This window comes from Notamacropus eugenii, chromosome 3 (assembly GCF_028372415.1).
Source record: "Notamacropus eugenii isolate mMacEug1 chromosome 3, mMacEug1.pri_v2, whole genome shotgun sequence".
Lineage (NCBI taxonomy): Eukaryota > Metazoa > Chordata > Mammalia > Diprotodontia > Macropodidae > Notamacropus > Notamacropus eugenii.
Window position 1 is genome coordinate 204,934,600 of NC_092874.1, and position 26,197 is coordinate 204,960,796.

Sequence of the window (26,197 nt, forward strand, 5' to 3'; positions counted from 1 at the left end):
CTTCTCTTGTCTATTTAGGGTGAAAAAACCTCTTAATGATCTCTTAGTTATCATTTTGTTGCTGTTGTCGTCCTTGGTTGCTGTGTTTGTTTACCCTATTTGTACTTCTGTTGTCTGGGGTATTTAAGAAGGGAGTAATTTCTTCAGGTCTGTTTTCTTTCTAGGAATGTTTTGAATGCCTCTTTTTATATTAAATTTGCATCTTTTTTTTCATTAGTGATTAGGCTCACATTTGCAGCATAGGTCATCTTGAGTTGCTTCTTGAGTTCCCTTGCTTTTTTGGAACACATTATTCTGTTCCTGCAAATGTTTTCCCATGGGTATAGAATAATTTGGTGTTATTTGAATTTCCTTTCCTCTATATTTGATGACCTTTTTCCCAGTCACCACTTTTGAGATTACCTTTCCTTTTGTGGAATTGAAAAATATAAGGAACTCATCAATCTGAATAAGTTAATATTTCAAGTGACAGAATATCCAGGACAATGAAGTTTCTCCTGGCAGTAAAAATACTTTTCAATCTTATCTTTGAGAGCATCATTTTAGAAATGGAGAAGGGAGAATATATAAGACCATCATAGATTTAGCGCTAGAAAGGACCTTAGAGACCATCTGGCACAACTGGCTCATTTTGTACATGTAAATACTGAAACTATAGAGGCTAAGTGACTTGCCCAAGGCAAAGTACAAAGTGGCTAACCTGGAATTTGAACAGGGAGCCAGTGCTGAGTCCCTTGGCTGCCATCTTCCTAATCTACCACACTGCCTCATCTTTTGAGGACCTCTCCATCTTCTTGCTTGAATCCAGTAACTTCTTTTTGTCCAGATCCCTCTGTTCTGGTCAGCATTTCCATTAAGATTTGCATATCATAGGAAGTACTTTATATTCTTCTTTAAAAATGGATTCAGATTTCCTTCATGAATATTTCTTTTAAGTTTCTTTAAATACCAAGTATTAAAGATAATCTCCTTTACATTCTTAAAAAAAAATGACAGGGAAAAGCATATTGTTGTTGGCACATTCTTATTAGATTGATGTGGAAAGCTTGCTTAGCCAAATGAATGAAATACAGATGTTTTCTTTCTTTTTACAAACTTTCCAGGCAAGTCCATTTCCCTCCCTTTTTAAGACTTGCTTTGCAATGTACTTTCATGTATCATGTGGCAACCCACATAAAAGAAAAATTGTCTGTAATGTCCTAGATATTGCAGAATATCACCCCAGAACACAGCCTTGAAAATGGATGCATGTCCAACATCTCAGGATCTATAACAATTTAAGATGCCACTAGGGAAAAAAAATGTTTAGTTTCTTACTAGAATAAGGAAAAGATGGTACAAAAATATGTGCAGATCTGTAAATCTTAAAATATTTCCCTTGTAGCATCATAATGTTATTATCTAATTTAATCAGTTTTGGTGCATACTGCTCAGTCTGAATTGTCCTAAATGACTTTCATTCCTTATAATATTGAATAATTATAAATTGTAAGGTTTGCTCATCTCACAAAAGTATTTTTATGCTGCTTTAATTTGGAATTTAATTCAGAGTCAATTGCTATTTTTTGTCCCCTTCATGTAAGACATGAGAAGTAGATGGGAAATTATTCAGCCATAAAGATACAGAAAAAAATTCAATAGAAGTAATTTTTTATCAAATTTTCTACCCAATTTAGATGTCTGTTATTTGTTGGGGTTTTTTTTGTATATGATGTATATTCACAAAACTCTATGCTGAATTTATTCTCTTAATGTTGTTGTCAACCTCTGAGATTCTTTAAAAGCTTCTGAGTTTCACTTTGTCATGCCATAGGAATTTTATTTAAATAGTGTTGTATGTCTTTTTAGACTCAAAATCGCATGAAGTTGATGGCTGACAACTATGAGGATGACCACTTCAAATCTTCTCATTCCAGCCAAACCAACCACAAACCCTCCCCAGACCAGGTATTCCTTCTCTACTCTTTCTTTCAGATGTTCTGAAATATGTGGGGTATAATTTACATCTGCATGTAGAATTTTCATTCTGAAATGATGTTAGAAAAATGCATTAACTTCCTGAGAACCATTCCCTAGTTATTTTCATGCACAGTCTCTGTGTTGTAATGTGGTGATTTTGAAGCTTAAAAAAATTTGGCTACTCAGAAGTTTTGAGAATAATAAAATGTTCTAGGAATTTTTAATATTTGGGAAGTTCCTTCTTTATCCAGCTTCAGAAACATACCATGGGTCTACACTTGTCCTACTTTTTCCCATGAGAGGAACTGTGTCCTGTGAGTAAAACAGATTGAAACTACTTCCTTATGAGTTCAACAGAAGGAATAAAAGGAAGTAAAAAATAGTCTCTTTGGCATGATGGAAATACACATATCACACAATACCCTAGGCCACATACATGACAAATGGAAATGGGAAAATCAGTTACCTACAGAACATTTATTAAAATATGAACCGTCTTTGATTTAATTGCAGATTTTCAGATCTCTTTTCAGTGCCACCTAGAATTAGGAACTCAAATGTGGAGTCTCTTCCATTCATTTAGAAGAGTCCTCTAGCATGAGTCAGTCTCAAGGAGTTTCCCTACCTTCAGCTTCTCTCTATAAAGGAGACAGCCACATCTAATTCTTTTCTTTCTGGGGAAAGGGGATTTTTCCAGGTCTTGTAAATGATGAATGGGGAAGAGAAGTAACTTTCTAAGTGAATCTTTTTAGATTCAAAATCACCTGAAATTTATTGCTTTATCTATAAGAAAACCAATCTCAGTGAGTCAGAAAACTGGGTGGGGAGGTGGAAGGGACAAAAATAAGGAGATTAGAATCCAGTCTTTTCTACTTTATCCTTATGTCTATGTTTTAAATACTAACCAACTCTTTTTCATTCCCATGCTGCTCTGGGGCCTTATTCCCCTTGTCATCTCTCTTCCAATAGGATGAGGAGGAGGGTATATGGGCATAGCCAATCAGATGCTCTTAGTTCAGCCATTTTGTTCAGAACGGTGAGAACCAGTTTTCCTTAATTGTAGAAAAGTTGTTTTTTACACAATCACTTGTTTCTGTGTGATTCATGAATTTCCCTTTTTTCACCTGGTGAATGTATTGTGTTTCTGACATCCTTGTGTTTGGGTGATGGTGTTTTTCCTTTTGTGTGTGTGTTTATTGAGGAGAACTTCCAGGGCATATAATTAATTTTTTACAGGTATGATTTTTTAATAGATTATCATATTTGGGATGCCCCCTCATAGGGTCCTGGCAACATTATATTATGACTCAGACAAAACTGAAAGCAGAAAATGGACCTTACACTGTGCCATTTTCTAAATGGAATAAGTCTGGCTTGGACTTTGGGCAAATTCTTTGTATATAGCATTTATTCACACATGAAGTCTTTTTTATAAGAGCCCCCAAATTTAAAAATGACATCCAACTAAAGTCTTATTTCATTTTCATCTATATATGAATGTCCTAAGGCCACAGACTTAGTATAACTCATTTGAATTACTGAAAGCAATAGTTTAGCCCCTAGAACATTTAAAAAATTATTTTCAAGCAATTGCCAATATTGGGGTGAAGGGAGCAGGGGTTTTTCTAAAAATTGATGCAAAGAGCTATTTTTCTCCTTTTCTAGAATAGTAGCTATGTTAAACAGCTTCCAGGACTCTGTCTAAATTTTTATTGCCAGGCCAAAATTTAATACAGCCTTAGCAGCATCTCCCTTTGATCTTATGCCCTGGAGGTTCCTTAGGAAATCCTTTTCTGTAACAAAAATAATAATTATGATTATGAAATTCATACTCATTGATGATATTATACTCCATTAAATTCACTAGCTAAACTTATTGGTGATCTCACTGTTTTAGAATTAGGAAACAAACAAGGCTGATAAGGTAAGTGGATGCAGGGAAAATCCCAAATAACTTATACTTAGAAGGTATGAAAGAACATAATGTAACTGATATCATAAGCAAACTCTTCAAGGAATAGTGCAGAGCTTTCTAGAAGGAGCTAAATTTTAGCTGGGGAAATTTACTTCGAAATGATATAAAGCAGCTAGATCAATAGAAAAGTTAAATAAGTTTATCAGTCTTTCTTCAAAATGTAAAAATTAATGATATCAATAAAAATAAAATCTTTCACTTGAATCAGAGTGTTTCTACCACATAGCATACCTAGTTAAAGGGGCATTCATCATCTGTGTACCCCGTACATGTCTTGATGGAAGTATGCATCAGTTATAATTCCTGCTAACCTGTCCTTTCCAAGAGTTGGTATCATGTTTTAATGTCCTAGGATTTATTCTCTTAATTTAACTAACCTGCTATATCTAGGCAATTCTATATCAATTCATCAGACCACATTGTGCTTGACATTCCATACGGAAGTCCACTGTAAGTCATTTTGCTTTCTACCCTTACCCTCTCTACCACTTTTCCACCTCTTGCTCTAGACTCAGTAATTAAATTACTGATAGCCACTCTCCAGTTTACCGTAAATGCTGGCACATAGTAAATTCTTTATAAATGCTTTTCTTATTTATTCCTTGAATAGTATTGTTAAATGTGAAAAATTATCATGCCTTATGTCTTGTTCCAAATACTACTACTTTCACCCATCCCTTTCCCTCTGCTAATTAGTAATACTGGACTTTACAGAAAGAATCTTGGAATTTCAGGGACCCTCAGTAGCCATCTAGTTCAGATCATATTTTCTATAAAATACTCATCCAAATGACCACAGAACTCCTGTTTAGCTCCAGTGGGAAAGAAACTGCCATGTTTTGAGACAACCCACTCCTCTTTTGGACAGTTGGAATCATTAGGAAGTATTTCCTAATACCAAGTCTAACTTTGTTTTTTTCTGCTTCTGTCCATTGTTCTTACTTCTGTTCTTTAAGGTCAAACAGAACCTTTTCCACCTAAATAGATCCAATATTAATAATAAGCAGATTTTTATACCATTACCCTTTTGAATAGCACTAGACAACTTATGCTATCTTTAGTCTCACTGATAAAACTGTGAATTACAAAGGAGAGTTTTATTCAAGATTTAAAAAAAAGAATTGGCTTTTAGTAGTGACGTAAACACTACCAAGAGTTTACACAAGTGGATAAGAAAGGGAGAAATAACCAATAAAAATGACTGGAAACAAAAATTAGACAAAAACTTTGGAAGCCAGAAGGAAAGTAATGTGTTTCTAGGGTTTGAGTTCTACTGTTCAGTACCAAGGAAAATGCAGCCAAGCATGATATAGAAATCTTTTTCTTCTTTTGCTAACTGAACATCCTATTACCTGTAGCTGTTGGCCATTAAGATAATCTAGAAATACAAAATGTGCTATTGATATATTGTTTCTTTGGGCTTCATTATACAAGAGTATCTATATAAACCATCACCAGAACTCCCTCAAGCAGAGTATATGCCTTCTAAAAAATACAGCATTCAGTATTGATTTATTATTGACTAAAATCTGGAAGTTGATTGAATGCTCATTAGAACAGTGTAGCATCCAAATAGTTCTGCTTAGGACAGATAGATTAGGTAGGTAGATAGATAGATAGATAGATAGATAGATAGATAGATAGATAGATAGATAGATAGATAGATAGATAGATATCAATCTCTAATTTTTCAGGGACTGTGAAAAGTACTGGTAGATCCTTTCAGAAGAATAGTGTTTTAAGGTAGCTTTTTTTTTTTTTTAACATTTACTTTTGGTTTATACAATTTGGGTTGTTTATAGTATCTCCTTATTACTTTTTACATCTCCTAAGTGTTCAGCATGCTAATTCAGTGCAGTTATCAGCACTATAATAGAAGTCTCTTAAATCTCCAAGGCTGCTTTCTATGGGTGGGAGATGTTGTCCTCTAGCAAGGTTGAAGAGAATAGTATATAGGAATAATATTCTGAGCTTGGAGAAAATGGTTATTTCAGTGGAAGTTTATAAATCCTCCCACATAATAAATATTAGGATCAGTTTTTGAAATGGCAGAGTAGTCAGGGCAAAACCTGACCCTGGGTTTTCAAAAATGGGTCAAAGATAACTTAGGAGAGAGTTTATCCAGATAAAGCTAGTGTGAAATTTGAAAATTTTGGTAGAGTTCAGGAAACAAGAAGATCCTAAATGCAAAAGAGAAAACATATTTTCTTTCCTAAAAGGGAAAATTATATGACTCCTTTTGCTTAAAAGCAATTTAACTGTAGTATCCATTGAGCTTCTGTGGTAAAGAGCATGATCCCCTAAGTGGCTTCTCTGTGAACTTTGCCCTGCTGCCACCCAGGTGAGTGGTCAGCTCTTCTAAAAACACAGTTCCAGGAATCCATTAAGTAAAATAATCAGAATTTAGTCAGTTCCTGCTATGTGCTCAGCACTTTGCTTGGCATGGTAAGACTTAAAAGAATGTAAAACTAGTCTTCTGTCTTCAAAGGGTTTAAAATCCAGTTGAAATCAAAAAGTAATCTCCTGCACATACAATAATAGTGAACAGTATTTTTTTTTCAAATCTAGACCTGTGATTTTATACTATAGTATATAATTAAAGATTGGACCTGTGATTTCATTTTTATAGGGAACTCCTAAGTAAAGAAACTTCTGCTGCCACTGTAAGTCAGCATTTTCTCTGCAGTTTCTAGTCATAGAAAGTTCTCTAGCACACTGAAAGATTAAGTGCCTTGCACAATGTCATATGGCCACTATGTGTCAGAGGTGAGACATGGATCTATGTCTTTCTGGCCATGGATCTATGTCTTTCTGGCTCTGAGGGCTCTCCCTCCACAAGGAAACAATGGTACTTATATATAATTAAGAAATATGGAAAATAGGAAGCTCTCTAAAACAAAATTCTGTATACCCAACAGCTTCTTCGGAGAGTAAAAGAAAGAAATTGTCTTGGAGGACTAATGTGGACACACAGGGAACACATCAGCCAACTAATATTTATAAAGGTGTGTACACTAGTCTGTAAAGCTGATGTTTTATGGTAGAGTGGAAGTAACTTTGGGTTCTTCAAGATTATGCCAAAAGTGCATAAGCAGCTCTGACAGGTTCTACTGTAATTGAAGTTCTTCAAGTATGGCCATCGAAATGGAATGAGTCTGCCTTCTGAGGACTGGCCTAGCTGGTCTGCAGAGAGACTCATTACCAAAAGACTGGCCACTTACTGAGAAATACATGGAAAAGCTTGGTCCAAGAAAAAGGAATGAGAGAGGCTAAATAATTGTAGACTACGCAGAAGCCTCACCCCTTTATTTCATGAAAACTTTCTTTAAGAAAAAATTGGTAAGCCTAGATATGGTAACCACCAAATAACATTTAAAAAAAGAAGCAGATAATATTCTAACAGACAGAAAAAAATCTTGTTATTGATGTGGGAGTTTTCCCTGAATATAATGTAATGCCTGATGTAATCGACTTAACAGTTCAAAGATAGAATGAGTAAAAAGCAAAAAGGATAATGAGAAAAATATAGCACACAGTTGAGATAACCCAGTTAAACAAGTAGTCAGCAATGGGAAGTGGATATCAGAAATAATATCTATACCAGTTGCAGTAATTTATTCGTAAGTTAAGCCTAGATAAAAAACAATTTGCCAGAATAAGAATACCCAGAAACTGCATCTTATTCAACAAGTACTTGATTTGTGTCCATAGCAGTTAGCATAATACCTGGTCCAGAGTGGGTGCTTTAGAAATGTTTGTTGACTGTTTTATGTACTCCCGTCATCAAATTCACAAATTCACTGAAGTATTCCTTTTGCCACTTCTTGCATTATTGCAAATATACTGCAGCTTATTGGTGCCCATTTTGCAACTTTCCATTGCTCTTTGGGTCATCCACAACTTTGATAAATTCAAAGATTATGGGTCTTCTAAGAACTATAATCCAGCCAATTCACCAGGAGAATTTAGTGAAATAGAATACTTGAGTGAATCTATGATTTCATCAATATAGATATTCTGTCCAGTGGTACAGATCACAACCCATCCGTGCTTTCTCATTCTGTGCATCTCTTCTCTGTATTCTCCTGTCTCTCTTCCATGAGGTTTCCACCCATTGTACTGCAGACCTTCTTCTGGATCTTTCAGCATTACCTGAGTACCAGTACAACATGAGGACATTCTCTTCCACTACATGACTGGTCCTCTCTTTTTTATATTTGTACATTTCTTTGATGATAATTCTATACTACTTCTGGTATACAAATCATATTCACTAATATGCAGCTAGGTAGTGCAGGCATGGCATCAGGAAACCCTGAGTTCAAATGCAGCCTCGGATACCTGCTAGCTGTGTGATCCTGGGCAAGTCGTTTAACCCTGTTTGCCTCAGTTTCCTCATCTGTCAAATCATCTGGGGAAAGAAATGGCAAACTACTCCAGTGTTTTGCAAAGAAAACATGAAATGGGGTCACAAAGAATCAGACATGACTGAACAACAAAAACAATTTATATTCACCATTCCTCTCTGCATAAATCTTTAGGTTATCCAACTGAATTGCTTATCCTAGATATGTATACTGACATACTGATTCAATAAACTGGCCATTCAACTGTACGTCATAGAACAAGAGATATTTTTCATTTATGTAGTTTTTCCTAAATGAGTGGATAAACTCATCTCGTTGGATGTCATTAAGAAAGCCCTACATTATTCTGGAGCTTAATTGCAATCAGCACATCCATAAATAAGATACATGCAGATTATACTCTTAAGAGAGAAATTATTCAGATCAAAATAGACATATGGGTTGTTATTGATAGCCAGATTGAAACACATGCACACACACACACGTGCACACCCTACGTCAGTTTCTTGGAGTTAGTAATATTACCTATAATTTTTTTCATTCCTTTCTGCTTTCCCCTCTGTGAGGTATCTTGTAAAATGGTACCTATTGTCTTTCGACATTATATTACCTGGAGGCAAAATGCCATCCACATTCAGAGAAAGAACCATGGAATTGGAAAGCAGAACAAAGAATATTTTCTCTTATGTTTTGTTTTGGCTTGTTTTTTCTCATGGTTTCCTCCATTCGTTTTAAATCCTCTATGCAACATGACTAATGTGAAAATGTACTTAATAAGAATATATGTATAGAAACCATATAAGATTGCATACCATCTCGGGGAGGGATGGGGAGAAAATCTAAGACTTATGGAAATGGGTGTAGAAAACTGAAAACAAGTAAGTTAATAAAACTCAGAAAAATAACCCATTATATTACCTGGAACACAGAAATTTGTGTACTTGGTCTGGTTCAGTTTCTCATCTCAGTTTCTGCCATACCTACCCTTCTGCTTCCTCATATCAGGAATTAAAGTGCTGTGGTCCAAATGTAGTGGTTTCATTGTAAGGAACTTGAAAGCATATTGCTATAAAAAGAGCTGAAAGCTCTTTCCCATTTCTTCTTTACTTTTTGTGTTAATGCCACTTTTAATTATGAATATTTGATAATGATATGGCTTATTTGGATCTCACACCAAGTTTTTTCTGGATTTATTTTCTCTTCCACCATGTTCTACTAATTTAATTCTGTGATACAGTTTCTAATCTCTAACCATCTTCCTCACAACATTTTGCAAATGTCTTGGTAAACCATTGTTTCCTTTGATTTCCACACCTCTATTTGGCAAGGAAGTCAGGTGTTAGCTGGCTAAGATAGTTTCTGTGTTTGTTTGACTTTCTCATTGTGTTAACTTTTACATAATAGAGTTGTAGATAATGGTAATGGTCAATATCAATAGCTTTGCCTTTTTAAATTTTTCATTAGCACTTGTTTTTAATAGATCAGGTTGGAGCTGTCACAATTAGAAGAAGATAAAGAGTTCATTTTAGACATGCTTATCGGTTTCCAGGGAGGGCAGTTTGTGGGTCTTCCAGGTAGAGATGTCCAGCAGAAAGTTGGTATGGGACTACAGATCAGGAGAGAGATATGGCAATTATGAGACATATCCACAGCTGATGAGATCACTTGAAAGAATATGGTAAAAGAAGGGAGGAGGGCCTTGGAAGACAAATTATGGACTTGGGAATTGAAGAAAATAGTCATGATGTATAGGTAGGAGGCTCTGAAGTTTGGTTTCCTTTATTTCTTACATCTGAACTGTGTTTTCATTCATTCTTCCTTTGTCTTCACTTTTTTCTTTTATGATCATGATTTTATTTGGTCTTTTCTTAGCTATCAGTGCAGAATTATTATGATTATTTGTACATTTTTAATGCAGTTATCAAAAATCTAAAAATCATATAGGTTTAATCTTTTTGTGAACTATTGTTCCAGTGACTTCACAGTGTTGGCCTCCTTGTTCCTATGACTTGATATGAAGATCTAGTATTTGTTTGCTGTGCTAGTTCCTAGGCTTTTTTGACTTTCTTAGAAGGGCAATTCTTTTATATTGCTAATATTTCAACAAGACCAAGTGATTCTGTCAGTGTCTGTTCCTTTGTCCATTTCCCAATTTTCAGTATCAATTGCTTATTTGAATAAGCCAGGTAATAGTAGATAGATTAAAATGCAGGTAAAATACATTTAACATTTTTAGCATAAAAGTGAGTTCTAAATTTTTCATATGAAAAGGTTTTTGCAAGATCTCAAGAAATTTGTTTTGATCTAAGTAAAAATATAATTTTGTTTCATATAAACTAACTAAAGCCACACTTGACAAAAGTTTTCATTTGAATAATCACACTGCCAAAAACCAAAGAAGCTGTTTTATTTAGGAAATAATTATAGCAAAAAACAAGATGGATAGAGAAGATAAGTAATTGAAATATTAAGATCTTTAAAATTCATGGTCATAATTCTCAGTTGTAATCTGTTATGCTTCATTTAGGGTAATAATAAAAATTGCCCATGAATGTTATATGTGTGCACAAGGCAGCCAGTGCTTTCCTTTATCAATGTTCCATCGACCCTACAATAAGATATAAACTTCTTTGTATCACTGGCTGTAATCCTTCAAGCTTTGATGGACATTACTACTCCTCCCGCACTTTGCCGTTCAGCCAAACTGACTTCTCTGCTCCTCATGCATGACACTTTAGCTCCTATCTCCATGTTTTGCTGCAGACTGTTCCCCATGCTTCCCTCTTACCTCTTCTTCAGTGAAACCCTCTCTTCCTTTATGACTCCTCTCAAGTATCATCTGCATAAAGCCTTTCCTGATTCTCTCCCATCAATTGCTAGTGCCCCCATTCCTAACTACCTTGTATTTAACTACTTTGAATACATTTATTTTTACTAACTTTATATTTATGCTGCATATTATTATACATATGTCCGTTTTTATCTCTGTCTTTAGAATATTCTCCTTGCAAATAAGAATTGTTTCCTTCTTTTCCCTAGTATTCCCAACATGTAGCACATTTCTTGGAATATAATAGGTTGAATACATAAATTCCTTTTTCATAGGTTAAAGACCTAGTTAATATACCAACAAGTAAGTTAGTCTTTTTAGATGGTATAAAACTCTGTGATTCCTAGCACCTACAACCCCTTTGTAATACTATCTATACCACAGTCATGGCAAAAACATGAGGTGAGCACTTACCCCTGAGAGCCATTTGGGGGTGGGGGTGGGGACATTTTGTTGCCAAATCTTATTCAACCTACTCTATTCTTAGGTGTTTTGATCCTCATATATGAAGTTTAACTTGCTACCAGTTTTCATACTTGAAACTTTTTTGTCTGGGTAGGATCCAGCAGAACTTTTTGCTTTGTTGACATAAGACTTCAAAAACCCAAAGAAAGCATATATTATCTTTGACTGCATTACTACATTAGACTACATTAAGAGAGATATAATGTCCAGAAAAAAGTAATAGTTTCCTTAGCACAGTGTCCAGAAGTAAAACAGGTTACCCTCTGAAGGTAGTAGGCTCCATCTCACTAGAAGTTTTCAAACAAAGACTGAATGGTCATTTGTCACATAAATGATAAAGATCATCCTTTCCAAGAGTCTTTCATTCCTCTTTGGGCTCCACTCTTGATTCTTTGGAGCTCTTTTTCCATCATAATCCAATGGCCTTCTCACCCTGGGAGATTACTTTACCCCTGGGAATGCCTTCCTCTGATTGGTCAGGTCTTCCCAGAACTTCTGTGCTAAGGAATGTGCCCAGATCAGTCATGTTCACCCCTTCATTCCTCTCTGGGCTCCATTTTTGATTCTCTGAATGTAATTTTCCACAATCCCCCATCATATCATGTTTTGAAAGTTGCAGTAGTTATGGAGTATATCTTATGCACAATCCAAATAGAAGAGGTCCTCCAAATGCTTCTGAGGTGCAGACAACATTGTGCTGATTACATTAAACTACAGTATAGTGTAGGCCCTCTCCAGTAAGATGAGTAACCTTCAAGAAACTTTGGACTATTTAAGTTACATAGGAAAAATGCAAGTGTTTGAAGAATATGTACTGCACAGGTGTTGATATGTAGTAGAATGGGAAGCCAGTACACATATCTTATATGAATTTCAGATGGACCCTGAGCTAGACCTATGTCTGAAGATGAGAAAAACAATACATTGATTGTATTTAGGAATTTGAATGTTATTGTTAGTAATCCCAAATTTGCCCTCTTGCAAAGCCTCATCTTTTTAATGACACTATTTTCCCAGTGATGCTTTGTGGCTGCCAGTGATAGAATACCACAGTCCACAGCGAATCTGAAGTGCAAGTGACATAAAAGGTGATGGAGGCATGCATGGTGGACTCCACAACATATCACCAATGATGAATTGCATGCTAGAAGTGATTCAAATATATATTGTGAAGGAAATGTATGATTGAAAAAGGAGATGAGTTAGTCTCAAATGCAAATGAAAACATGTAGACAACCCAAGTGCCAGACTTGTACCCATAGAGTATTAAACTATCTAAAGGAAAGCCTTCAGCATATTTGATAGGTTCTCCGTGGAAATTTGGACAGGGATGGGATGAGAATGTGTGGATATGTTTTGTTCTGTTGATGGGAATACCTACATTGATGAGATCATAGAGGCATTGAAGTATTGAGAAGAGCTAATGATAACGAACTATATGGAACAAGAGCCATATTCAAATACAGCAAGTCAAGAAATGTGAGACAAGAGAGCTCAGGAATCCATGTCCATATTAAAGCACAAGAGGTAGCTAAGTGGCACCAGCCTGAGGAGTCCGGAGCACCTGAGTTCAAATCTGACTTCAGACACTTACTAGCTGTGTGACCCTGAGCAATTCATTTAACCTTGATTGCCCAAAAGGAAAAAAGGCAAACAGCTCCCCTTTTTAAAAATAGCCTTATTTTTTAACTTTAGAAGCCAAGTATATTGTTACTCTAAGATGGGATTTTGTCTCTTTCCCTTTGGCAGACTCTTGATAATAGGGGTTACTTAATTTCAACCTCAGCCTCTTCTTTGAAACATTAGGCCCTCTAGTTTGTGAGGTGATATATCTTATCATCTGTAAAATAGTTAACATTTTAGCAAATGAAGACTTAATCTTTCAACTAATAAGATGCCACTAGAGTTTATTGAGTCACCTGTGCTTTAGGAAAATCACTTTGATAGCTAATTGATGGATGTATTTAAGCGAAGAGAGACTTGAATCAAGGAAAACAATTAGGAGGGGCCTGGTCAGTGCATGGTAGAATACACATTTATTAAGTGCTTCTTGACTTGACTGAACTGGGTTCCTAATTGTGAGGGAAGAGATCTTGTGAAAATAAAAATTATGAAAACTGAAACTGATTAGACAGGGTAAGTGATTTGAAAATAAACATTAATGTTGCATGTTTGAGTAACTGATGATAATGCCCTTAATAGAGATAGGATAGCTCACTAAAGAGATAGGTTTTGGGGAAAGATGACTTGTGTATTGGACTTGTTGAATTTGAGGTGCTTGTGGGATATCCAGTTGAAAAGTACTATCTACATAGGATAATGATTCCTTATTTGGCTGCTTACCCTGAACTGTTCTCATATTAGTCCTTTCCTCGCAAAACTTATTTTGTTTGTTAGCAGTGGATTTGCATACTTCTAGAATTAATGGTTGAATGGCTCATATTTCAGGCCAGTCTTACAGATAGCCATGTTTCTCTTTCTGGCACAAAAGAATGGATATTCTTTCCTTATTAAATTTCATTATTAGGTGCTGAGATACTGCAGTAGCTCCTGCCAGAGAACTGTTGAAGTAAATAAAAATTTTAATTGAGATGATAAAGCACAGATAACTTAAATTAATTTAATTCTACTGTTAACTAACATGAGAGAAAGTAAGGGCAGGCAGCCAGATGAGCAGCTGTGATTTCCTAGAAGGTACAAGCTATAGTTAGTATGCGACACCAAGATATAGTAGTTCAGTTTATTGGCGCCTGCCCACAGCTAAACTAAGGTCCACTGTGTGCATGTGTGCTTGAAGCAGCGTTTGACTGTACTGTATCACTATCATACTTCACCACCATAATACAACTTTGTGTGTATTAGGTACTTAGTTACTGAATTTATGAACTGTTGAATAAGTTTTTGTAAATAGGAGCTGAAGAAAGTTGGAGTCATGAAATGTCTACAATTCTACAGAAATTTGAACCCAGATAATAATATGAACCAGTGTTTTGAAGAGAAGCAGTTGATTAAAAGAGTGAATTGTTTAAGTGATGGAGTATATTAGACCAGTAGGCAAAAACTCGTATTATGTGTATGAACAAATCAGGCCCACTTGTTCATATGATCACAGGAAAGCTTTCTTTTTCTATCAGCAACACTACCACGTTCAGGAGGATTATAACTTGTTAGCACTCATTCCAGCAGTTATGTATGAAGAGCCTCCAGCAAGTATGTAGTACAAGCACAGTATTTTCATTTGGTTGAGTTACTTGAAGTTGGTCAGAGCACTTGCTCCTCCAAGTTGTTGTTATGTTCTCTGATGCCAAAAAGAGCATTGGCTAGAAAGAAAATGAAGGGAAAATAAACAGTAAGAGGAATAAGATGATGGCTGGTCTTAATGGGGGAAGGGGTGAGAAAAAGAAATACTACGCTGTAAGTAGAATTCAGGAGCTTACATCTGTGCATGTACTTTTTCCTTGCCCCTCCCATCACTGTTTTCAAGTGTTGGATTTTCTATTTCATCTTCTTCTTGAATGTTAATTAGATTAATTTGGTAGCTTAAGCATTCTAATGAATTGAGCACTGTGCAGAGTATTAAGAAGAACAGTCTTTGACCTCTAAGCACTTACTAATTAAAGGGTATTTATTAAGAACTGAGAATAAAAGTTACCAACCATGACTAAAAGGTTACTTTGGTTTCATTTATAACATTATCAGCGTTTTTTAAAAAATATGTTGATGTTTTTACATTTCTTTTTTTAAAAAATACAAGTATGAAATGCACCTTAGCGTACTTTAAAGTTTTACAGAACAAGTCCTTTTATTAAGGGGATTTGTTTTGTGAAGTTAGGATTCAGTCAAAGTTCTGCACTTGAAGACCTAGAGGGCCACATGTGACCTTGAGGCTTCACCCCTGTCCTAGAGTCTTTAGGGTGTAACAGCAAAGGGTATGGTAATGCATATCATTTAATCTAGTGACAAAATCACACCATTTTCTGATATTAAGTCATTTGGTGCTGACATTTTTTCTTTAGTCATCAGTAGCTATAACTTTAAAACTCATAGAAATAGTAGTCAGACTAGATTACCATGGATGCTACTTCACAGGATATGAGCCAAAGCCAGACTGGTGGTTCTGGAGACCTACTGCCACTTCAACGGCTGGCGGGCTTATTTTCCTGTTGGTGGCAGTTGGTGGTATCAGAGGAGCTGGTGATTACCTCCCTTGATGATGGCTAAGGCCTAGACAAAGATCCAGTAATCTGTGGAGCACAATTATTCCCAGAGGCGCTGAGATTCAGGAAAATCCATTAGGGTCTGAGGGGATGATAGTGATCAGTGGTGCCAGTAGCTTGACTTACCACATCATTTATCTCCCTTGGGGTGCTTTTCTACTTGAGCTAGTCTGACTTGCAATGGCTGAGAGATTAGGCTTGTTCTGCATGAGTCTAATGGACAGTTAGGAGCAGCATATGGAAATTGAAAATAAGCAGATATCAAAAAAATTGATATAAAAATATGTATCTTGATGTAAAAATATACCTTGATATATTTTGATATAAAAATATATATATATATATATCTTGATATAAAAAATAAAACCTTACAGGATAGAGCTATCCAAGGTTTGGATGAACTGCCCTGGGGGAGTGCTAAGCTTTTTCTTATTGGATGTTGGATGGTCACTCATGAGAGACTTAGTAAAAGGGATTCTTGTTCAGCTGTGAGTTATAATTGTTGGCCTCCGAAGATGCTTCCTGTTAAATTCCGATTTTGTGATATAGTCCTGAAATCCTCTTGCCTTAAAACCCCTTTGTTAGATCACCTCAGCCTTGGCTTATAAAATCCCCAGTTGTTTACCGTCTTCCTATAGAATGCTGCCAGTACCACTAAATTGTATCTTTACATGAGAAAAGTTTTCCAAGGCATGCATTTTAATTGTATTGATCTGTATAGTAATATACTATTAACAGATGTCCAACAACATCTGGGTTGTGTGTGTATAAATTAAACTTTTCCTAGAAGAACAAGTTGTTTAAATTACCAGTTGTATTTTTGCTGATTCAAATATTTCATGGGAGTTTTTATTCTTAAACAGAGAAAGTAGATAGAGAAAACAGCATTCCTTATTTTTATTTTTCCCATAAAAAAGCCCTAAATCCGAGATAGTATCCACAGTGAAAGAAATTGTTAATCTGTTGCATGTGTTCATGTTATATAAAAATTTCAGGAAAAAAAATTTGCTTTATGATTTCCTCATTGACTCTGGCAAAAATAAATCCAGGGAAGACAACTCTGTCAGAGCAGCTAAGATCCTTCTCAGCCTTTCAGGTTTGAGGGAATTTTCAAATAGTGGGAGTAGAAAATTTAAATATTGTTCATTTGATTAGATCAGAGTAACAATAGGAGTGAGGAAATAGCTTTCAGAAAGTAAAATAACAAAATCTATTCAAAAGTTTAGTTGCCTGGACTCAGGCATTTTTGTGGAAAAAAGTCCAAGTGGTCTTTGGTATCCACTCCTGTCTCAAAGGGAGCTATGCCCCATTTCAGTATATAACAATGAGTTGTTACCAGTGCTAATCAGAACACCTCTCATATTTCTGCTGGTTAGCTAAACTCTTTTCTCTTGTTCAGAAATATCTTTCTTTCCATTTTCTAGTAGCCTGTGCAGATTCCCACAAGTATTCTTCCTTTTTCTAAAAGACCTGGGCTAATGACTACTGATCTTTTTTGCATTCACCTTGCCCTTTCTCATTCTCTCATTCCCCACCTTACTGTAACTGTACACACAGACCCCCTGCCCCCAGTCCTGCCTCCCCTCCACACACACACACTGAGCACTACAGGTTTCTGACCTGGCATAGTTTGTTCCCTGGCTATTTCTGCTTTTACTATGGCAGAGCAGATACCATTTGTGACTTATCTTTCACCAGACATCTCTGTTTTTAATTTTATGTGTACATATGTAGTATACCTACGTATTTTTTGCCTCAATTCCAAATGGCAGCTAAACTCTGTCTTTGCTGTTTCTTTGTCCAACTGATTATACAGATGAGGAAACTCAGACAAATGAGGTTAAGTGACTTGCCCAGGGTCACACAGCTAGTAGCACTTGAAACCAGATTTGAACTCAGGAAGATGACTCCTCCTGACTCCAGGCTGGACACTTGTATCCACCTAGCTGCCACTATCACTAGAAGTTATTTTTAGGAGGTTCTTTTTGGAGTCTGGTTTCTGCCTGCTTTGACTGCATATATTGTTAGATCCTGTTTCTTATTAGAAATTTACCCTGTAATTTGTGAGTTCCCTGAATTTTCATTGGCTATCCATAGTTGGGAAAACCATGTGACAGATTGAGTCTTGTGTGATTTGTAGTTATAACCTGTATTTAGAGTGATTCCTTCATTATCGAGATATGTTTATGATCAAAAATCCTTAAAAGTTGCTTCCATGTACCCTCTCACACTCTCTCCACCCCAAGTTTATTGGAAACATTTCAGTTCTTGAGGGGGGTGAAACAAAAATGAAACGTTGTGGGGTTTAGTGCAATTTACACAACTGACAGGTCTGTTAACCTCTTCCATTCTCTCTGTCTAGAAGACATACTTATTCCAGAATTTCTATTCATGTCTGAAACCAAGAATGAATGCTGCAGCCACTAGGACCAGAGAGAAGCAGAATGGAGCAAGGGTGATCATCACCAATCTCCTCTGATTCCTCTGTGATTCCCCAATACACATATGTTTAAGGGCCTTAAGGATCACCTTTCTTGACAGCTGGCAAATTGTTGGCTTAATAGTTTGTTTATTTTTTTCAAAGACACAGTCTCAGTTCTTTACCTCGTTTGTTTGTTTTTTTAAGGGACAGGGGATAGGGAATGGACCTATAAGTCTATTAATAGAAGAAACTCCCAAATGAGGAAACTTCTACCAATACAGGTCTGTACCTCCTCTACAAGTTAAGAGTTTAGAAAATTTCCCAAAGCAGAAGTATCAAACTCACAGGGTATAAGTGGCTGTGACTCTTAGCATACTCTGCCCATTTTTATCACTCTACCACCTCCACCATAAAAGCAGAAGTTGGTCATATAGGACTGAGTTCCTTTTCTTTTAGTTTTAGTTATTTCATGGGTTTCTGTGGACAAAGAAGTTGTTAACTTGTGGCCAAGCTATTTGTGATGAGTCTCTCTATGGATAGCTAAATTGGTCCACAGACAGCAAACTTTTCTGTCTTGGAAGAATTTGCCAGAATTTTTGCCTTCAAGAGCCTAGGGTCACTTGTACTTTATTATATGGCATCAGAGGAGGACTATGTGGCAGCCAGAAAAGCTATTGCAATCTTAGCATTAAGAAAGGTATAATGTTTAGAACAAGAAAGGTGATTAGTTTACTATCATGATGTAAGGGAAAACTTCCTAACAATAAGATCTATCCAGAAGTGAAATGGACTGCCCCAGAAGCAGTCGATTCCTTCGTACTTGAGATCTTCAAGTAAAGGCCTGGTGACTATGTGTTGGGCATATTGTAGAAGGGCTTCTTGTTCAGTTATATATTGGACTAGATGTCATCTGAATTCCCTTCCAATTGTGATTCTGTGAAATTTCCTGCAGCTTTGTAGCTTTGGGGGGGAATAACGTAGCTAATGTATTAATGCAGCTAATATGTCTGATGATAATAATTGCCAAAGTTCCTTGCCAGTTCATTAAATTTTTACATGGATAATATAGATCACTTTTGGATCCAAGGACACTGTCATTTTGTCAAACCAATTCTCTTGCATACCCTTGAGAATATGCAATAGTAGTTTTAGGGTATATGTGATGTATTGTCTCTATTAAATGGCCAGTCCATATTAGACAGGAAAGGAGCAGAGGAGAGAGAATATTGACAGTTATACTTTCACATCTCTCACATTCATCCTTTTCTCCCACTCACATGGCCACCACATAAGTTCAGGCCCACATCCCCTCTTGCCTGGATTATTGTAAAGGCCTTCTCATCGGTCTCCTAGCTTCTTATTTCTGCTCTTTCCAAACCCTCCTCAGCTAGCTGTCAAAATTTTCTTCCTCAAGCACAGGTATGCTGTCATGTCACACATATGCTTCCTTACCTCTCAGATCTTCAGGGACTCCCTATTGCCTTTAGAGAAAAAGTACAAACTCTGTACTTTGGCATGTAAAGCCTTCACAACCAGGCTCCAACCTTTCCACAGATTTCATATTTTCCTCTGTTGTGTACTTTACATTCCAGCCAAACTGACCTGTCTGTTGTGCCTGGAATATACTTCTTATATCCATCTCTTACAATACCTCCCTTCTTTCAAGGCAAAGTTTACGTGCCACCTCTTATGGAAAACCTTTCATGATATATTCAGTTGTACTTTCTCTCCTCACATTATTCACTTAATTGTTGTACATGTGTACATGTATCTCCCAGTAGAATTTTAAGTCACTGAGAATATGGACTGTTTTTCTTTATTTTTTTTTTGTATCACCAGCACTCAACATAGTTCCTTGTACCCAGTAGATGCTAAATAAATGCTAGTGGAACTGAATGCATAAAGTTATTTTCTACTTGACTCTCAGGGTACCCAAGACACCCTGACTTTGGGGTGGTGGCTTTATGATTGTGTGTGGAAGTATTACTCATGGAACTGTTTCACATACTTTCAGTAATCACCTTTATACAAGCAGCTTTTTGATAGATAAGTACAGGAGAAACAAAATAGCCACTGGATAGAATGGATTCTTGTCCTAGAAGATACAGAATCAGATTCCATTCTTCAATTGCTCCGTAGCGTGTTGACTCAGACTGCAAGTACTGTTTTATTTTAATCAGTTAGGATTCAAGCCCAAGTGATGCATTTAAATCGATTTGAGATAAACACCCATGACTGAAAATTGGAACTGAAAGATTTGTTAATAACCTTCTGTTCAGACATTAGTGGACTAGGAGCCCTTTAAATTCCATTTCATTGTAAGAAATCTGAACCTTCCATTACTCCTAAATGGTCACACTTTTAATGCCTGTTATCAAGCTCAAAACATGAGTGCAGTAAATATAGAAGACATTTCTTGGGTAAAAGTTCCTGTCTTGGAAATCATTACCTGAATTAATCTGGCCTTTTGGGACAGAAGGGAAATTAATTCAAATCCACTGGGAATACCAGAAATTATTGTTTTGTTGACAGTTTGGTCAAAGGAGTAGAAGAGGTCAGACTAAAGGAAATCAGAAAATAAAATGGAACTATGTTGCCCTGCATTGTGAGGAATGTGACTCTTAAAAAAGCGTCTGTGAAGGTGAAATATAAAAAGATGTGTAATCAAAAGAATATAGTATAAATGCACTTAATTGAATATTGCCAGTGGAATGCCCCCTAACTTCTCTCTAATGCTTTTTCCTGCTCACTGAGAGTCCCATGCTTAATTAAAACAGTATTTGCCTTCCAAGATTGATGGGCAGTATATATACCTATAACTTATAGGAAATTTTGGCAGAGTGCTGCTCCCATTAGTCTACTGCCATGTAAGCCCCTTCAGTAGGGTACTAAGTGTTACAACTTTTATCATCATGTTATTTTTTTTCTTTAATAATTTAATAATCAAAATAATGACAAGGTTTTTAACCTTCATTAGTTTCTGTATATGTGTCTAATACATATAAATTAGCTCCTTTCCCTAATTTTTTATGCTTTCTAGTTTTATGATATCAGATGTCTCCTAGAGTATTCACAATATATTATAATAATATTGCATTATATTATATACAGATGTATTCAGAAATATACAGAATTGTTTTAGATAGTCACTTAGTGGTACCTTTTCTTCTCACTTCGTAATAGTTAGTCTATTGAAATACTGTCAGAATAAAAGGAAAGGTAGAGAATTATTGGAGGGATAAAGGGAAGAATTTAATGTTATCCATGAAAATACCAACCCCTGTTTCTAAGAAATTGTCAGGCACTTCATTCATTAATAGGGTCAGAGGTGTCTTGCTAATGAAACATGCCAGCCTGTTAATATGCAGCAGGTGGAGAACTCAGCCTTACAGGCCTTGGGAACATTTTGAGTATTGCCAGCATTTTGGTTAGGCTGTACAATCAGCTATTGCGTATCAGGCTGGTGCTTCTCAAACACTGATGTGAGATGTGTCCATACACCCTTCTTAAACTGGTATAGCTGAAAATATAGGGAATAGCTATAAAATGAGATCCTAAATCAGAAGTAACCAATATGTTTTCCTGGGAGGGAAATCAGAGGACTAATACGAAGGAAAAACTAAATATAGAACTACTCTTCAAAGCTTCATAAGTAGATATGCATAGAATAATTCATAGAACTTGGAATAGTACAGAGAGTCCTGGTCTCTGAGTCAGGCATCTCATCCTATATGACATTTATTATTATTAACTGACATTTCAAAAAGCCTACATGGGGAATTCAAGGATTAATTTGGTAACAAACTCACTGTACTCAGACAAAAGCTGTTTTCTATACAGTGGTTGTAGAAGGTAAAAGAACCATATGAATTGTACCCCTGTCTTTCAAGTGAGAAATTTCCAGTAGCCTTTATTGAAACCAATTTCATAAGAGCCTATTAAAATAGGATTACCGTCTAGATTGGTTCAATGGAGAATGACACAGTAAAAGCTGTGAAGTAGCAGGAGGGTTGGGAATGTCGTCTCTGATTACCTACCCGTTGGGTTGGGTTTTTTGGTTAATCCTTGGTATAAATGTAGTTTTTTGCTCCTTGTGTTGATGAAAAGTTCAGCAATCTCTCCTTTCTTCTTTCAGAGTAGTAAAAATGGCAAAATGAGTTGTTTTAGTAATTATGTGAAATTAATTGTAATAATTAATTAATTGTAGCCCTTCTAGACTCAGGGGTTTGAGTAGTTTTATTTACATTTCTGCTTTTGAATGAGGCATATGAGTAGGAAAATTACAAAAAAAGTTTGAATTTTCCCAGCCAGGTTGTCCCTGATGGTCCTTATTCTTTCACCTCAGATAATCCAGCCCCTCTTAGAACTTGACCAGAACCGCAGCAAATTGAAGTTGTACATTGGACATCTGACATCTCTCTGCCATGACAGAGATCCCCTGATTCTGCGAGGACTAACTCCACCTGCCTCCTATCACCTGGACGATGATCGGGCAGCTTGGGAAAGTGAGCTGCAGAAGATGACCCAGGAGCAGGTCAGTTTATACCTGGACCACCATGAAGACTTATTAAAGCATTATCCTGTAGTATGTACCACGTAGATTCCAGCTTTGTGGCACTAGCTATTGAACAAAAAAGCAATTCCATGTAATCTGCAAAGGAAAAGAAATAATGACATTTGTGGGTATTATAAATATGAGGACTGCTTGTTACTCTTACTTAAGAAATGTCTGAACTGCCTGAGGCTTAACAGACAGGTCACCAAACCCTAGAACCGTCTTCCAAGGTACATTACTCCATAGAGTCAGTAAAAGTTTCACAGCCTTTTGAAATGTTGGTATTTCTGTACAGCAGCAGTAGCTTGTAATAGCTAAGATTTATACAGGAGTTTACATATATTATCTCATTTATTCCACAATCACCCTGTAAGGTAGATGCAATTGTTATCTCCATTTATAGGTGAAAAAACTGAGACTGAGAGGTTGTGACTTGTGCAGAGGTACATGGTTAGTGTAAATGTTTGAGGCAAGATTCAAACTTGAGTCTTCCTAACTTCAGGTCCAGCACTTTGTCCATGTAACTTCCTTAGGTGTACCAGGTGGCCTTCTCTGCCAATATTTACATAGAAAAATCTCATGTTGCTCTCCTTTTATATCTTTAGAATAGCAAAAAGAAGCCTCCTTGACAGAAGGGGTTGCTTTGTCTTTGTATCACTGGGGCTTATAATACCTTTCACCAAGTAAGCATTTAGGAAATGCCTGTTGAGTAGCATAGCTGGAAGGGGAGATTGAAGACACATGAAGAAGGGAGCAGGGAGAGAGGTGACAACACCAGGGAGCCACATAAAGGCTTGTTAGCGAAAGTGGGATGAAACTGACACTGTGAGGAGATGGGGGTAAGTGGAGTCTGAGACGGTGGAGGGAAAGCAGAGATGAGCAGGAAAACCGAGCCCCACAGTGGCTGTCAAGGGTTAAAGGGAGTGCCTTCTAAAGCCAGGGACAGAAGAAGAGGTATGAGGTAGGACAGTGTTTAAACTGTGATTCCACACATTCTACCTTCAGTATTAGCTCTGGGCTATTATCTAAAGAATCTCAGTGTTGGAAGGGAACCCAGATAGTATATTCTGACTCATACCTGAATGAGAATGCCCTCTACACATACTTAACATGTGGTCACTCTTCTTTGCCTTGAAGACCTCCCATGAAGCAATGCTTTCCTTTTTTGTATAGCACTAATTATTAGGAAATTTTCCTTATATATCAAGTCTAAATTTATCTCTTTGTACCCTTTACCCTCTGCTCCTGGTTCTTCTCTTTGAGGTCAAACAAAACCAGTCTCTTTCACATAACAGCCTTTAAGATATTTAAAGCCTACATGGAGAATTCAAGGATTAATTTGGTAACAAACTCACTGTACTGTGACAAGCTGTCACATTATCAGTTACCTAAAGCTTTGTGAGGTTCCCATACCCACTGACATATTGGAGCTGATCATTTTTTCTAATTAACATTTCCCATTTTTTTAACTTTTATGATTAAGAAAATTATCCTTTAAGGTTAAAAAACAAACATACCAAAAAAAAACCTCTTGTTACATAATATTGAAAACTACAAATGAAAATCCACAAGTCAGAAAACATAATCTCAGCGTTTTTACTCACTGAGTAAAACTCAGGTTTTACTCACTTCCCTATAATGTAATATTACTAAATAATTTATGTATTTAGCAGTCTAACTGATCATCCTTGCTCTCCTGATTGGTGAAAGCTCACAGTGGCTAGCCTGCTACACTCACCAATCGATGATTCACCATCATGGTGCTTTTGTGCTGCAAGCTCAGTTCATTTACCCACCTTTCCACCTCTGTCTCCACTCTGGAACAGTAATCAAACTGATACTACCAATGCTTCTAGAAACCATTGGCTTCCTAAAACAAAACACTCTTCCCTCACCACCAATCCCCAGAGTTAGAATGCTAGAAGGTAAGCTCCTTTAGGGCAGGGATTGTCTCTCTTTAGGATTTCTGTCTTTACCACTTAGCATCTGGCAGACAGTAAGCGCTTATTGCTTTTTCACTCATCCATTCACTTCATTTGCTGTATATGAAAGATACATTGTTCTTAGAGTTCTAGCTTAGTGTATTGTAACGAATTTATTCCTTTATAGAGAGGGATAAAATGAAAATAATTTTTTCACTTGTTTCCCCTCAATTAAAAAAAAATTACTTTTCAAAATTGTATTTTATTTCCAAAATCTTTCCCTCTCCATCTTCTTCCCCATTCACCCATTGAGGTGAAATCCATGCTCAGTAATGTTTCCTGTGAAATTGGTTCCAAATTTTTTTAAAAATCCCATTACAGTTTTGTTTTTGTCTTTGCCTGTCTACTATTTGCATTAGACAAAGCCATAGACAAAGTAGCATTTAAAGATTAATAAAGTTGCAAAAATGGGAAAGTTGCAGCTGCCGTCACTATCATAGACTTTTCCTTATTTCTAGAACATTTTGTACTACCACTTAACTGAATGAATAGTCAAGTGGCTCTTCTGATTTATTCCCCCCAACCAGTAAACTGAAAGAGTGGAGTTTTGAGAGGATGGAAGGATTAACAATGATGGTCTTTAACATTACAGAAATGTTTATCTGTGGAAAATAGTACAGTCATGGCTAGAAATAGATTTTTGAGGGACTAGGGTGCTCAACGTTTGGGTGATAACTTAATATTTTAAAATTCATTTGCAGGGAAGATGCCTCCTCAGGCATTCTGCCATTTCAGGCATTCTGCTTTTGCCATTAGTTATCCCTTTTCTTCTAGTCTTCCAGATTAGGATTCTTTTCTGTACTCTATCCCCTATATCCAATCTTGTGACAAGTGCAGTTGTTTCTTTCATCCAGATGTCTCTCAGATTTTCCCTTTCATCATCACAGCCACTAAGCAGGTCTAGATCTACTTTACCAGCACCCTGATTAATTCAGTACCCTTTAGTTGGTCAGTCAAACTGCAGGTTCTCCTTACCTTTACATGTCCAACATGTCCAGATTCATTCTACACACTGAATTCAGGCTATTTTTCTAAGTTAATAGTAGCCCACAGGGATCCTTCTCATGCATAGTTCAGTGGCCTCATCTCTATTTTGAGTCTGGTACCAACTGCCCTATGACACCAAAGACAGTATTACATAGAAAGAACATTCTCTATCTTAGAACCTAACACAGATGCCTAGCCCAGGGCTGGTTGGCCTACAGAATCTTTTAAATGCAGTCCCTCAATTTGTGATTCCCTGCAGGACACAGGATTGCTGTGTTTGAATAGTCTTTTCCTTCCCCCTCCATCAACAGCCCTAGATTGATTCTGTTGGAGCATGCAAACCTGTACTTTAAAGTTTTCTTCCCATCATAAATTCAAAGGATAAAAATGAACAAAAGAATGGGATCTGGAGGTGAATTGAAGCCGTTGTATTGGAGC

General features: G+C 36.5%; 1 protein-coding gene across 11 annotated transcripts in view; it reads left to right on the top strand.

The window, feature by feature from the left end:
* Positions 1-26,197, top strand: part of ERC1 (ELKS/RAB6-interacting/CAST family member 1) — a 406,669-nt gene that overhangs the window by 339,763 nt on the left and 40,709 nt on the right. For 6 of the 11 annotated variants that reach the window (XM_072654117.1, XM_072654121.1, XM_072654118.1 and 3 more), the window contains 2 exons: positions 1,849-1,947; positions 22,581-22,769. In XM_072654117.1, the coding sequence (XP_072510218.1) occupies positions 1,849-1,947; positions 22,581-22,769 (288 nt within the window). Of the gene's footprint in view, positions 1-1,848; positions 1,948-2,928; positions 2,996-6,852; positions 6,940-22,580; positions 22,770-26,197 lie in introns of all 11 variants that reach the window. The other 5 variants (XR_011977072.1, XR_011977074.1, XR_011977075.1 and 2 more) reach the window with 3 other exon arrangements.